At 35.1% G+C, this 16,108-nt stretch overlaps 1 protein-coding gene and 1 long non-coding RNA gene across 3 annotated transcripts in view; one reads left to right on the top strand and one right to left on the bottom strand.

Annotated features, from left to right (window-relative positions):
* LOC101738997 (dual 3',5'-cyclic-AMP and -GMP phosphodiesterase 11) overlaps positions 1–16,108 on the top strand; it is a 267,871-nt gene that overhangs the window by 43,365 nt on the left and 208,398 nt on the right. For both annotated transcript variants that reach the window (XM_062675410.1, XM_012695157.4), the window contains exon 2: positions 4,839–4,919. In XM_062675410.1, coding sequence (XP_062531394.1) covers positions 4,904–4,919 — 16 coding nt within the window. In that variant the 5' untranslated portion in view covers positions 4,839–4,903. The remainder of the gene's footprint in view (positions 1–4,838; positions 4,920–16,108) is intronic.
* LOC134201183 (uncharacterized) lies at positions 52–3,326 on the bottom strand. The gene is made up of 2 exons (XR_009976392.1): positions 2,434–3,326; positions 52–296 (listed from the first exon to the last, which is right to left on the bottom strand). It is a non-coding gene; the product is annotated as an uncharacterized LOC134201183 (long non-coding RNA).

Here is a 16,108-nt window from a genome sequence, read left to right on the forward strand (position 1 = left end):
CATGTTTTTATACGAGCAAACATGTATCTTAATAATTAAAAATTGATATAGTTTTCATTCGTTAACAGATTTTAATTAATAAAAAAATCGCCCTAGTTTATCTCACTTCTCAATATACAAGTGTAAACTCCGGGGCTTAAATGTTTACAGGAGATTTACGACAAACGGAAGATCTTCCACCGAGCGGGTGAAATAGCTCGGCAGTCCGAATGTTGTTGTTCGGAACTTGTTTAAATGAAAGCTTATCTTGAAAATGTCGTAAGCGGGATTCAGGCATCTGTCAAATATCTTGTGTTCTGTGAACAATAAGACAAGACATGGCTTCGGCCTTACTTTAAGAACAATGAAGAGTGGCTTCGACCTTTAAAACTACCAAAATTCTCCAATTATTACCAAGAACAAGCTGGCCTGGCTGTATGGACTAAAGTCCTTTGCCTTTCCCATTAGGGATAAATTAATATCATCAATGTTTTCTGTAATGACTACCGCCACATGTTTTTTTTTATTGCTTAGATGGGTGGACGAGCTCACAGCCCATATGGTGCTAAGTGGTTACTGGAGCCCATAGACATCTACAACGTAAATGCGCCATCCACCTTGAGATATAAGTTCGAAGGTCTCAAGTATAGTTATAACGGCTGCCGCGCCCTTCAAACCGAAACGCATTACTGTTTCACGGCAGAAATAGGCAGGGTGGTGGTACCTACCCGTGCGGACTCACAAGAGGTCCTACCACCAGTGAAAAACTACCGCCACATGTTTTTTTATTGCAGTGTTAAATGGTTACCGGACTCCGTAGAAATTACGATGTACTCGTATATGCCGCCGGCAATCCTGAGATGTGAGTTATAAGTCTCGATTATAAAGTACAACGGCATGGTTAGTCAGTCATTGCGTGAATCTGTAAAACACATAGACCAAAACAAGAATCTATTTACGATTTTAAATGTACCTACTGGCTAGGCCGACATATTACCTGTCGAATTTCAATGAATTTGCTTAGTGATCGATTCTCAGTAATTCACGCAACTATTTTCATTTTGTTAATCTTTAATTTCGATTAGAAGATTTACAAATTATAAATAACTCGATTCACTTGTTCATTTATGTTAAAATTATATTAAAATAAATTTATTTTCTATTAAAATTCTATGTTATACAAAACGTTATTTTGTGTAGATTTTAATTCGCATATAAATATATTTATATAGTTTTATGATGTATATTATTATGTATGTACTAGCCGTACTCGCCCGCTTCACTCAGCATTTAAAATTAACATTATTATTTTTGTCATTATTATTAGGGAGTCCAACACTCATATAAATATTAGGCTATCAATTAAGTACATGTATTTTCTACATGGATACCAAGTTTCAAGTCAATCGGATGCATGGTTCAGTAGTTATAACGGAACATCCGTAAAAACCACTGTAAATTTATATATTAGTATAGATATATCTAATAAATAAAAGCTTAATGAATTAAATTAATTAAATTTAATTAAAAAAATTTAAAAATTAATTATACTTCTTTAATAAATAAAAATTAATTAAAAATAAAAAACTTAATTAATAAACGTAAGCGAATTTATATTGTGATGTATTATACATTATATAGCAAATAGAAAATGGACTTGTCTAGCAAATAGACAAGTCCATTTTAAGACACGAGGTCGCATCAATTAGTTTTGTGTATGTAACGGCTGTCCAAACCTTCAAACGGGAACTTGGGACAGTTCGGCAGAAATAAGTAGAACAGTGGCACATACCCGCTCGTTATATATCTACAGTGTAACAGTACCAAAAAATATACTACATCAAACATAAAACTATCAAGTAAGTGAAGAACTTCATAGTTTGTGGTTAAATACAAACCTTATTTAATTTTCATATCGGCAAATTAACGAACGAAAAGTGTTCAAAATGGTCTTTTGAAAGGAGTTCGATAGAAATAAATAAGGACAAGACTAAATACTTTCACCCTAAGGACAGAAACATTGTTTCAGAAAGTTCAACGCCTTTGGCTGAAATCACAAAACTTGGGCTATTAATTAAGAAGGACTTTAAGATATTAATCCTTTCATGAAAATATAAAATTCATTTTCAGTGATGTAACTTAATTGTGCTGACTTCATAAATTTGATTTCAATTTTAATTAAAATTTTCGTGGGACTAAAATACTTGTAGAGGCCGTTTTCGGTATTGACTACAGCGATGTGTATTATTGAGATTGGATTGTAGATCTTTAGAAACTTGAACGCCTTCTCAGTAACTGCTTTTCGTTTATTTTGAACTATCAATTTCTTCCTTTCGCAATTGGCTCAAAATAAATTTGTTTTGGGTGTTGTAATGTATGTTGTATTCTTATAACACTTCATTCAAGCCGCATATTCCCTATTCCTTTATCAAACTCCCTGCTTACAGTACCTACCGTAACTCCAGAAGACAAACAATTTTATATTCCTCTAAAAACATCTTATAACCCTGAATTGGCCGTTTTGTTCTCATACAATCTGTTCTCTCTGGAATTGACTCGTTTGAAATTAACAATTAGTGATCTTTCTGTGCTCCGAATTCTTTTAAAATTGCGACGCCGCGCCATCTTCTTTTTAGATATTATTATTTATCTCGTTCTTAACAGAATTTTCACTTCATTTAATAAGTTCCTTAATGAGTCCCGTGATAGTTGATATATCGGGGACTAATAGTAGATTAGTATAAGATGGTATAAGTATAAGATTTAAAAAAAATCCTTACAATTTGACAATTACAAATTGACATTTGTTTGTTTCTTATAAGAAATAATTTAATCATCGCATAAACAATGATATCCCCAAATATAATCTAGTTTCTAATTTAGTTCATCTTTGAATATGCTTAAGCGCGCCATCTGCCGACAAATAGTCTTACTATTACAACGCGCCGTTAAACCTGAGCTCGAATAAGCCAAGGATTGATTTTCTTCGAATGGATGCGCTTACCATATTACAACACGAGTATTCTTAGTTTATAATATGAACAATAGATGTCGCGGTCTTGAATATGAATTTAATCATTTCGTTAAGCTTACATGATTTTGTTAATACGCTTTTATTAGCTTCAAACGTATGCATGTTAGTCTACGAATGTTAGTATGTAACGGAATCTTTGAACATGATTTTGACCTCCTTCAAAACATCGGATTAACTCGAAATTTGGCATACTTATTAAGGACAGATGACAATTCAAAATAAAAAAAAATTTAAAAATTCAAATTCAACTAAAATATTAAATATAAATAATAGGTTAAAAAACCTAACAAAATAAATACGCTTTTATAGAAAATCCAACTAAAAAATAGAAAATAAATTTTAATAAATATGAATTAAAAATAGTTTAAGAAAAAATGATGTTATTGTAAAAAAAGCGTGGGGTGCTTGGTATCAGTAGTTATAAATATTTTATGAACAGATATGAGTAGAAGGGTTATATTCATAATATCCTGAAAAGCACCCCACGCTTTTTTACAATAAAATATTTTTTTTCTATAAAAGCGTATTTTGTTAGTTTTTTAAACTATTATTTATTTTTAGACATTGAAAAATGTTTAAACAATGTAATAAAACGCCCTGTTTTATTGTAAATTCTGTGGAATCATTTTCGTTTCATTAATTCCTATTACACCAAATACATATATTAACAATAATTTTAATAGAAAGAAAACAGTAAGTACTATTATACTATAAAAATACACGACAAAAGCATTAGGAGTACAGATTATAATATTCTTAAAAGCTAATGTGACGTGCCGGTTTGTGTTCAATGTTGTACTGCGCTTAATGTTCATTTGTCGCGTGGCGTTCTGTACATACTCTAATTACGTACTGTACGAAAATTAAAAGGAACAGCTTCAGAAATTAACACTTTATTTACTGTTTTACAAAATTAAATTCAATCCTGTATGAATATTAATACGTTTTTATTAGCTTCAAACGTATGTATGTTAGTATGTAACGGAATCTTTGAACATGATTTTGACCCCCTTCAAAACGTCGGATTAACTCGAAATTTGGTATACTTCTTAAGGATCGATGACAATTCAATATTAAAAAAAATATATATTGGAAAAAAAAGAAAACATTGAAATTCAACTAAAAAATGAAAAATAAATAAAAGTTTAAAAAACCTAACAAAATACGCTTTTATAGAAAATCCAACGAAAAAATAGAAAAAAAAAATGTGTGCGTGTACTAGTGTACACACGTAAGAAGTGAACCTTATTTATGGCCTTATTTTTCGAAAAATGATCTACATGCAACTTTCTAGAAATTGGTTAAATAAAGTTAAATTAGATAAAGTTTAAACAAAAGGATTTTATTATCATAGACATGAATACAAAAAAGTTAAATTAGATAAAGTTTAAACAAAAGGATTTTATTATCATAGACATGAATACAAAACAGATGGCGCGTAACGGAAAAATGTGACGCGTAACCGAAAAATGTGACGGTAAATTTTTTTCCAACGCCGATAAGGAAGTTTCACTTCAAAAAATTAATAAATTTGAATTAAAATAGTGTAAGAAAAAATGATTTTATTGTAAAAAAGCGTGGGGTGCATGGTATCAGTAGTTATAAATATTTTATGAACAGATATGAGTAGAGGGGTCATTTTGATAATATCCTGAAAAGCACCCCTATAAATTTTCTATAAAAGCGTATCTTGTTAGTTTTTTAATCTATTATTTTTTTATATTATTCTGTATGAAAACGTGTAATGAAAGTTTTTTCTTATGAGATTGTATGTTTATGTTTGGTATGGTTTGATACAAGTTTCATTGTGGGTTTTTATTTTTAGGTGACGGCTTCAAGCTGGCGTTGTCGGGCTCCGGCAGCCCGGCGCCGCTGCCGGTGCAGTGGCGAATGCGCAGGAAGCCAGGTACGTACCCAGTTATGTATGATAAGATACCAATATATTATTGATCATCTACGGACTCGTACCGCCCAAGGAGGGCGTAATATGATAATGCCTTTGTTAAAAATCAATAATAATTAATTTGAGTCTTTAATCTTGTGACCCAATGTGGGTAGTGATTCTCCAGCTGTGATTTATATAGGCGATCGTGATCTTTAAAAATTAAGGAGACCCATTTTATAAACGCAAATAAGTAAAAGATAATTTTGAAATGTAAGATATATAATTTTGCATTTTCTCCTTAATTTATTGTAGGAAAGTCCGTGGATTTCCCAGACACTTAAATTGTTCTTGTTGGTTTGTGTGTTTTTATGTCCTTCTTTCACGTCGAAATGAAGCAATGGTATATATGATATGTTTTCTTTTAAGTGACTGTATTATGTCAGGAGATTGACATAGGCTTTTGACCTTTTATCCCGAGAACAAATCTCATTCCCACGGGAAACTACAAACAATGACACTTTTCCTGAACCAGGCCAACGAAGCCGCGACTAACGGCTAGTCTTTAATAAATCTGTTGATATCGCCCTACCATTTTATATTTGGCCTAGTACAACATCGTTTTCAATTTTGTAGTATCAACGAAAACATTATGTGAATCGCGATTTATAATTCGACTACTGAGAATCGACAGTTTTGATAAACATTAAGTTATATAATACATTAAAAGCCACGAAGAAAGCTCTGTTAACTAGTGACTACCCACTAACAATTTTAAATGTATCCTTAATTATATTTAACTGTTTTATTGAAGTGAAACTTCCTTATCGGCGTTGGAAAAAAATTTACCGTCACGTTTTTCGGTTATGCGTCACATTTTTCCGTTACGCGCCATCTGTTTTGTATTCATGTCTATGATAATAAAATCCTTTTGTTTAAACTTTATCTAATTTAACTTTTTGAAGTGAAACTTCCTTATCGGCGTTGGAAAAAAATTTACCGTCACATTTTTCGGTTACGCGTCACATTTTTCCGTTACGCGCCATCTGTTTTGTATTCATGTCTATGATAATAAAATCCTTTTGTTTAAACTTTATCTAATTTAACTTTTTTGTATTCATGTCTATGATAATAAAATCCTTTTGTTTAAACTTTATCTAATTTAACTTTATTTAACCAATTTCTAGAAAGTTGCATGTAGATCATTTTTCGAAAAATAAGGCCATAAACAAGTTTCACTTCTTACGTGTGTACACTAGTACACGCACACATTTTTTTGTATTCATGTCTATGATAATAAAATCCTTTTGTTTAAACTTTATCTAATTTAACTTTATTTAACCAATTTCTAGAAAGTTGCATGTAGATCATTTTTCGAAAAATAAGGCCATAAATAAGTTTCACTTCTTACGTGTGTACACTAGTACACGCACACATTTTTTTTATGATCGTTTATAAATTACATTCTCGATAAATATGTGGTCTTAAACTTTTGGCCTGCAGTGTATATTTTAATACATACATATAGGATCGATTGACGAATGATATTCTCTAGAAACGTTTCATGAACCATAAATATTCTATTTATATACTGATATAATGCATTTTGGTACGAGATTGATGACGAGAGTACTGTTTCAATTCAATATTATGTTATAGGTTTCAAAGTCTGGATTAATGTTAAATTATGATACATTTTGCGTTCTCGATTTATATCAACAACTTGTGTTATATAAATCAATGCCGTTAAGCTACTTTTCGAAAACTAAGGAGAACTGTTTATAATCAATTTTCTGAACGAGTGCGGACAGCGAAGGCATTGTGGCGAACCTTGGAAGGGACCTGTCTACCAGCGGACGTTTTTATAGTCTAACTAGCTGCTACTGGTGGTAGGACCTCTTGTGAGTCCGCACGGGTAGGTACCACCACCCTGCCTATTTCTGCCGTGAAGCAGTAATGCGTTTCGGTTTGAAGAGTGGGGTAGCCGTTGTAACTATAATTGAGACCTTAGAACTTATATCTCAAGGTGGTTGGCGCATTTACGTTGTAGATGTCTATGGGCTCCAGTAACCACTTAACACCAGGTGGGCTGTGAGCTCGTCCACTCAGCTAAGCAATAAAAAAAAAAAAAAAAAAAATTGCTGTACCCGTCCGCTTTGCTGGGCATTTAAAATTAACATTAGTATTGCTCACCTCCACAAAAATTCTCATCATTAGCGCCACCGCAACTGGCGTAGGGAGTCCAACACTCATATAAATATTAGCCTATCCATTAAGTACATGTATTTTCTAAATGGATACCAAGTTTCAAGTCAATCGGATGCACGGTTCAGTAGTTATAACGGAACATCCGTAAAAACTACTGTAGATTTATATTAGTATAGATAATGATGATGATGATGATGCCGTTGTTGTTCTTTGTTGTTGGAACGTACTTTGAGATATTATGGAATATTTGGAAACCTGGTTAGTTATTTTAGTTTGATTCTTTTTATAATTAGCCGTGTTTAGATCTCGTTGACCAAGTTCTCATTGGCATCGTCGGCATCATCAACACCATTATTAGATTATAGACGTCCATTGCTAGGCAGGTCCACTCCAAGGCTCGCCACAATGCTTTCGCTGGCCACATTCGTTCAGAGAATTGTTTGTCGCAAGAATATTGTTGAATAGAATGCGAAAAAATATGTTAGTGTTAATCCTTTACTCTGGATACCAGATATCGTAACAATACAAGAAACCCCAAAAAACTTTGTTTTTATAAAAGCTAAGAACATTAAGTAGTAAATAAAATTGATTCTCATTAATGCAACTGGTCGATATTCGGTTTAATTCGAAACAGCCTTTAGGCACATTTGTATTTTCGGTTCATTTCATACCTGGAATTGAGGTGTAAATTAATACTGTACTCAGATCGTTGTTGTGAGACTATTTGTGAATCAGTTTATTCAATGATATACTATATCCTCTACTGAAGTACTTGTTATCATTGATGTAGTGAATAAGTGCTCTCCATCAAGTTGACACTGATGTGTACAATAAGACAATGATGCACTGAGGAGGTTTCTTGCAAACAATGATGACGATTAAGACGAAGAATAAGAAACTGCAAATGATATTAATTAATATTTCACTGCTCAATGCACATTACAGTTTTAGAGGTATAAGTTTTAGTTCTGTGCTATAATTTTCATATATATATTTTTGATTCTTTTCAAGAAAGCGCGTACTATAACAGTGTTTTCAATTCAATTTGGCGTTCATGGAACCAGTTTTGGACAATCTTTGATCTTATGACCATTGGCGTAGTTAGGTCATTTTTCTTGGGAGTTTGACGCTGATCAGCCTCTATACGTTAAGATACATGTGGTCCCTCGTGAGAATGAAGTTCATTTGCTGGCCCTTGTCAGGCTATAGTCAGGTACGTCGATGTCTATCATCTTGATTACGTATTACAAGAGGAACTAAAGTGATTTATCTTATTTTCTTACTCAGACGATCAGACTACATCTTGGTCCACCTGATGTTGCCGGATCTGCGGTCATCACCACCGCAGAACCGATAAAATGATGACTTGGTTACATTATGGTATTCTGTACCCCCGACTGGAGCGCGTGACTCCTGCTTACCCGCCCACATGTATTTTAAACTATATAAACTTACAAGTACTATTAAATAGTAATCAGTAATTAAGCAGTAATGCGTTTCGGTTTGAAGGGTAGGGCAGCCGTTGTAACTATACTGAGATCTTAGAACTTATATCTCAAGGTGGGTGGCGCATTTACGTTGTAGATGTCTATGGGCTCCAGTAACCACTTAACACCACGTGGACTGTGAGCTCGTCCACCCATCTATGCAATAAAAATAAAAAACTTTAAAATGGAAAGTGTTAAATATTTTCAACCAATGTCTTAGAAGATTCAAATTGTATGTAGTTTTGAATAGTACAATATCGAGTACATTATACTATTAATATAGGTACATAGATAAGCGATTTCGTGAAAATAACCACAATCCAAGTAAGCTAAGTAATAAACGCGAATCAACTCGATATTGCAAATAGCACAATCAACATAACGTCTTGTAATTACATTTGAGTAAACTTGTAGCCATTCCCTTGGGTATATTATTAACGGTGACATTTTCGTCGTTTTGGATGTCCTTATTGCCTTGTGTACACGAATGAGGGTGTAAAAGAATTATATTTGCTAAATATAGGCACGATTCTCTTGAATTAGGAAACGACACGATAGTTGGAATAATTCAACGGCAAACTGAAAAACGTAAGTTGTGAGACGTAATCTTGCAGAATCTTTAAATTATGAGCGATCGTGAAATTGAGACTTTAAAGTATTTGTGAAATTTAAAAGTAATTAGAATAATTCCGTAAAACATTTAGACGTGATGTAACGCAATTGTACAATGATTGCAGCTAGAACTACTTACGCTTGCCATTGATTGTCAGATGTCACAAATATAAAATTTAAGTAAATTTTAGCGTAAATTCCAAAGGTTCCAAAATTTTGTAATTTTTTCATCAAGCTATCCATAATAATTCCCATAAGTAATCGAAATGTAAAAGCAAACAAATATACACATACTAAATACTCATTTTGAAATCAGACGAAGACTATTTATTTGTAATGAGACTTGAATTCATCATTGGTTTTTTCTTCGTACTTCGGTATTGGGTTCGTAACAACGAAACTGTATATTTTTGTCAAATGCAAAGAAGAAGTGTTACATTGATAGAATACACGCTACATTAAACCGTAAATTTGTTCTTAATGACATAAAATAGAAAAAAGTACAATCTTCTTCTTCTTCTCAGTCGTGTCACTCTTGACAGAGTGGTCGTGATCGTCATGTAGTGTTGGAAGGGGCAGACTTGATGCGTCTCACGATGTCGCGCCATCTCTTTAATTTAAATTTAATTTTAATTTTAAAATTTAGTTTTAGTCACAATAATGTATGATTAAAACTAAATTTTCTTAACTTCTTAACTAATCATGTAATCTAATATTTCGATTATCGATTGTGAATTATTTTTTTTTGAAATTTTATATCTACAATTTTCTTTTCGTCCGCAATATGTATTTAAATTTTCAATGAAATTCATGTACATGCTGATACAATTGAGATGTGTAAACTCCGTGAACTTTTCCCCGTATAAGTATAATAATACCCTGAAATCATTTAATGAACTATTTGTGAGCAATTCACGCCCGTTTCAGGCCAGCACTTGATTGTAATTAATTGGATCTGTTATGATTGATGTTAGCACCTTAATGCAGACTTCGGCGGGAACGTCTCCAGCGACCGCAAATGATGAATTATTTGTGGAACAGTATCAGTGGGAGCGGTGTAAATATTCACAAATTTTCGTAATAAGTTTTTTTTTTGTCGACTTCTTTTGATGTTTTGGAGTTTCATTTTTATATTGGAACGAAGTTCCTTATGGGACGAACTGGGGTACCCTAACCGGGAAGAAACGTCCGTAACGTAAGATTTTATTATTTATGTTATAGTCTTAGTATGATGGCTATACAATTTCTTTTTTGCAATAAAAAATCATAATAAAAATTGTATACCCGAATAATTATTTTCTTTATACCTCGAATAGAACTTAAAAAAATTAATATTTTTATAATAAGGAACTTCGTTCCTATCCGGTGTCCCACGACACCACACATCTTTTTTTTTATTTGGGTACACTGGTGAAAATGCTCTCGCTCTCCTCCTCCTCCTTGCGTCGTATTCCTCATTGCTGAGGGTCGTGACCACCATTTTGTACCACCTAAGCACGCACGATTTTTCTCCATCCATTCTTGTCTCTGGCGGTGTGGAGGGCGTTGTGAAACGTGGAATCAAGAGCGGTGCGGATCTGGTCGGGCCAACGTATTGGGCTGCGCCCCCGAGGTCTTTTCCCATTTACCTTACCAGTCACGATGATCCTCTCGAGATTGCTACCATCCTTCCGTGCGATGTGACCAAAGTATTCAAGGACTCAGCGAAGACACTCGGAGGACAGCCGCGAGGAGATTTTGAGTTCTTGCAAGATTGATACGTTGGTCCGAAATGCTGTCCACGGAATACGCAGCATCTTTCTCCAGCACCACATCTCAAAGGCGTCAATGCGTCTGCGGTCTGCAGATTTCAGTGACCAGGTCCGCGCCATACGAAAAAATCGAGAAAACTAGAGTCCGTACCAGTTTGGTTTTGGTCTTTACGGATATGTTGCGATCTCTCCAGATTTTTCCGAGCTGAGTCATGGCACTCTTAGCCATACCAATTCTCCGGCGCACTTCCTTCTCGCACGAGCCATTGTTACTAATGTTGGAACCCAGGTAGTTAAAATTGTCCACTATTTCTAGGTCTAATGCGCCAGTGAGTTCCAATTTTCCAGACCTATCCACCACCATGACTTTGGTTTTGGACCTGTTTATGGAAAGTCCCATCTCCTTGCTTATCCGCTCCATTCGGTCCAGAAGCGCAACCATTTCCGACTCATTCGCTGCAAGAAGAGTAGTATCATCGGCGTATCGAAGGTTGGTGATTTTCACGCCACCAACTGTAATGCCACCATCCCAATTCTCGCAGGTCCGTCTCATTATGTGCTCCCCATAGGCGTTGAAAAGAATGGGCGATAAAATACAACCTTGGCGTACTCCTTTGTGAAATTTAAAAGGTTTCGAGGTTGTTCTATCGGCTCTTACGACTGCCTGACTTGAGCCATACAAGTTGCTCTCGCTCTACCTAGTATTAAATGGTAATTGGAGATAAAATACCTCGGAATCACAACATAGTAATGTATCCTGAGACCTGAAGTGTGAATTTTGTTTTATATTAACTCATGACAAATGGGACCTCTTGTGAGTCCGCACGGGTAGGTACCACCACGCCGCCTATCTCTGCCGTGAAGCAGTAATGCGTTTCGATTTGAAAGGTGGGGCTATAACTAACTACACTGAGACCATAGAACTCATATCTCAAGGTGGGTGGCGGCATTTACGTTGTAGATATCTATGGGCTCCGGTAACCACTTAACACCAGGTGGGCTGTGAGCTCGTCCATCCATATAAGCAAAAAAAATGCATATACGTACAACACCATCTAGAAGAGATCGTGTGGTACTATACTAGGCACCACGCAGATAATTGTGGTATTTCCTTGTAAAAATGTAGAAATTACATTAAAGTGCCAAACAATGTACATCCCAGTTCGAATCAATTTACATAGTTTCCTAAACTTTCATTAGATTGATTGATTCTTGTTTAAGTTGGGTTAATGTCTATGCGCCATTTTCGGAACCACTGTCCTTACGTTACGGCTTTGCTCTGGAGTTTCCTCGCAATTAGAGAATTTTTTCTACTCGAGTAGTAAACGGTCGTGTCGTCGGCGAATAAGGCCAAATGGGTCGGCGGCGACCGGAGAATGTCGTTAGTAAACAAATCAAAGAGGACCGGAGAGCGGACGGACCCTTGCGGGACTCCGGGCGTGAGAGTTCGCGGGTAGGAGCGGGATCCCTCGACCCGATATCAAAAAGAGCGGTTCGACAAGAAGTCCCGTGCTATGAACACGAGACTGTCTGGCACGCCCATGTTGAAATAGTTTGAAAACAAACCCTCGTCAGACTTTGTCGAATGCTATTGCGACGTCGAAGAAGAGAGCTCCTGTGTAGATCGGCTTTGGTTGGCCCTACGAGAATGTGCTCCGTGAGGTGGTGCACCTGTTGTACGCATGAGTGATTTGCGCGGAATCCGAATTGTTCATCGATGAGAATGTCCTTGGATGAAATTAAGTCTCTGAGGCGTTTGTAGAGCAGGCGCTTATACAGTTTTCCTAGAGACATGAGGAGGCTAATCGGACGGTAGGCATGTAGTAGTGACAAGGTGTATTGTAAGCACGCACGGGTAGGTTACACCTGCCTATTTTTGAAGCGAACAGTAATGCGTTCGGGTAACGGTAGACAGTGGCTTGGCTCTACTCTTGGCGTTGCTGTAGTCCATGGGCGACGGTAACCACTCACCATCAGGTGGGCCGTATTCTCGTATGGCTACAAGGGCAATAAAAAAAATCTTATAAGAAGACAAACCTCGAACAATAACATTGAGACTTCGGTCTCATGGTATAAGGTGGGTCGCGAAATTCGCCTTGTGATCTCTGTGAGCCCCGACAACCAATTAAAGGCATATGCGCCGTGAGCGAATTCCTACATCTGTGCAAAAAATAAATAAATAAAAACCTTTTTCTTGAAAATCTTGAGTCGTTTCTACACATGAATTAAATTTATTTCACTAATCTTTCTTTGTATACTTACTTTGATTGTTACCAGCTCAGACAATTTTCAAAACATTCGTTTCGTAACACAAAACTCGTTATAATGTTGGCAACTAAGAAAAATAAATGTTTTCTGATCAAAAGAGATATTTACGGGTCAAAAGTACGTTTTATCTCTTAAATACATATTTGGAATTACCAGTACGTAAGTCTTTATACTAATGTTGTTTGCGACTTGTGATAATCTTAATAGTTGTAAATGGAACAAATACTTATTTTGTGGTCATTTTAGCGCCATTGCTAGGATCAACAACTAGACTTTAGTATTTATTCTACGGTTAGCCCCTCGCATTTCCTACGATCTCAGTTTTGGAAGCTATCTTTTACTTGTTAAGCCGGTGGACAACACCATAAAATTTGTACGGCTTTGTTGTTATTACCATATCTTAAACATTGTGAAGAATTATGTCTGCTGGTGGTAGAACCTCTGGTGTGTTCGCACGGGTAGGTACCACCACCCTGCCTAACTCATAACTCAAGGTGGGTGGCGGCATTTACGTTGTAGATGTCTATGGGCTTTAGTAACCACCTGACACCAGGTGGGCCGTGAGCTCGTCCACCCATCTAAGCAATTAATGAATAAATAAAAAATGTACGTAGTGTAAGTGAATCTTCACAAAATTTGGCGTCAATATAAAAGTCATTTTTCCTCGTATTAATCATAAGTTTCGGTTCGTAGAGTATTTCGATTTCGTGTCTATGGACCCGGAAGACACCTGATCAGATGTAAACTCGTCTGCTCATCAATAAAAAAAAAACAAAGATCGAGACTTAAACAGATACATGAAAAAATTAACCAGTAAGTATGATCGTTATCAAATTGGTATTTTTTTCTAAAGCCCAAGAAAAGAAAAGAAGTCGTCTTGATAGAGAAAAAAATCCTGTGATTTATTGCGGCGTCACTCGTGAGACGATGACAAATCGTAACGGCGAAATAATAGGCTGTGGATATTAATTAAATTGTTGTCGACGATATTTTGTTCGGTTCGAAGAAGTACTGTATTTCTTTGTTCTTTTTTCTTTTTATCGTAAATCTTTTTTTTTCATCCGGTCTAATGCAAGATTGTCACTGCTGTCACTCGCTGATGAAATGTTCATAAACCTCGTTTGAAAAACCACATACGTAGCATTTGGATATTCGGAATAAGTATAAACTGAGACCTTAGAATTCATGTCTCGAGGTGGCGGCTTTTACGTTGTTGATATCTATGGGCTTCGGTCACCAGGTGGACCGTGAGCTAATCCAACCATCTCAACAACAAATAATAATTAAGACAACGAATTTCAGAGCTCTGTCATTTGTTGAAGTGAAACTTCTTTAGGCGCGTTGAAAGTATAATTTAACTTGTGACAGATTCGTTATGGCTAGAGAGAAAAGATACAATTCAGGAAGAGCGAGAGTGAGAAAATAGACAGCGTCTCGCGAACCACTCGACGTTGGCGAAAGGAAAAGGACAAAGCAAGCTAGGTCGTTTCTCTTACACACAGTATTCCCTATTACAAGAGGAATTTGATTTAAAGATGAAAAATAAAGAAAACCACAATACTGCACGCCGCAAAAGAAGTTTCACTTCTTTCACGTGCGCCAAGTTGCACGCGCACCATCTTTTGAAGAAAATTACCACTACCACTGTTTCAAAATTAAATAGTTCTGTATTAAACTGGTCGACCACACTCGGGCGATGAGTGGTGCGTAAAATGGTGATTAAAAAAAAATTGCCTATGAAATGTAATTGTCATATTAGATCCTTGGAGAACCACAGAATACGTCACAGAATGGAACACTAGAAAACTACAGAGAATGAACCGAATTCACAATGTACAGCTTTTAATTAAGTTACGTTATTTTAGGATTTAGGTTTATTTAATTAATTTAACTGGTGAAACGGGCACACCTCACTTGGACGATTTAAATGTGGATATTTTAACTAATTTCTATACCCTAAAACACTGTTAATGATTGAAATCCTTTGAATCTGGTAACCACACACGACCGGTTTAAATATTCATAAAATTTAAATGTTTTTCCTTAAACCACAGTGTTTTTTAAAAGAGATTTTTTTCTTAAAAATGTTTGTATTCTATCAAGGTCATTAGCAGATTTAAATTCATTCTTGAAGGATTAAAGTAATAAAAGTAAAGTATTCATTTTATTTTTTATTTTTCTCGTAAATGCCGATACGGCTAGTTAATTGTATAATGAAAAAAAAAAGATAATTTTGAATATAAAAATGCAAGCAGCCGAGTTCTTTGCACCAGTTTTTCTCAAGACTCTCTTTGCAACCGTTGGTAGAGATTATCTCGACATTGAATCGGTATGTAAATTAGAAATTAAAGCTGAATTAAACGTTTTTTTTAATAGATCATAGAAAGTAATCTGACTAGAAAGTAAGCTAGTAAAGATCTTATCGTGTAGATAAGAAGATTTTGAAATACTTACTACACATACGCATCGTTTTGCTCTACATTCGAAATACCTGTAGATCAATTAGACGAATTTCGAATTTATTTCCCCTTTTTTTAGGCAAAGTACAATCCTTCAATATAACAATGATGCTCATTTTTTCTTTTCATTATCGAAATATTTTTCAAATCGAATTTAATTTATCCTAATTACAATGTTTTTTGTAGGCACACTTAAGTTCGTTGTGTAATTTTTATTATTACTAGAGGTCCCGCAGTAGTCGAAATTCGACTATAATTAATTGGAATTGTAAGTTTGTACACTATTATGATTGTATTTTATACTTCTATAATCACAAATTTCGCCAAGACTACACTATAAAAAATATTAACAAGGACAAACAATATTTAATCTCAATTTGACAACAGACGTCAGTAACAAAAGTTTGACAATAAATAGTATGCATGCG

This window comes from Bombyx mori, chromosome 3 (genome assembly GCF_030269925.1).
Source record: "Bombyx mori chromosome 3, ASM3026992v2".
NCBI lineage: Eukaryota > Metazoa > Arthropoda > Insecta > Lepidoptera > Bombycidae > Bombyx > Bombyx mori.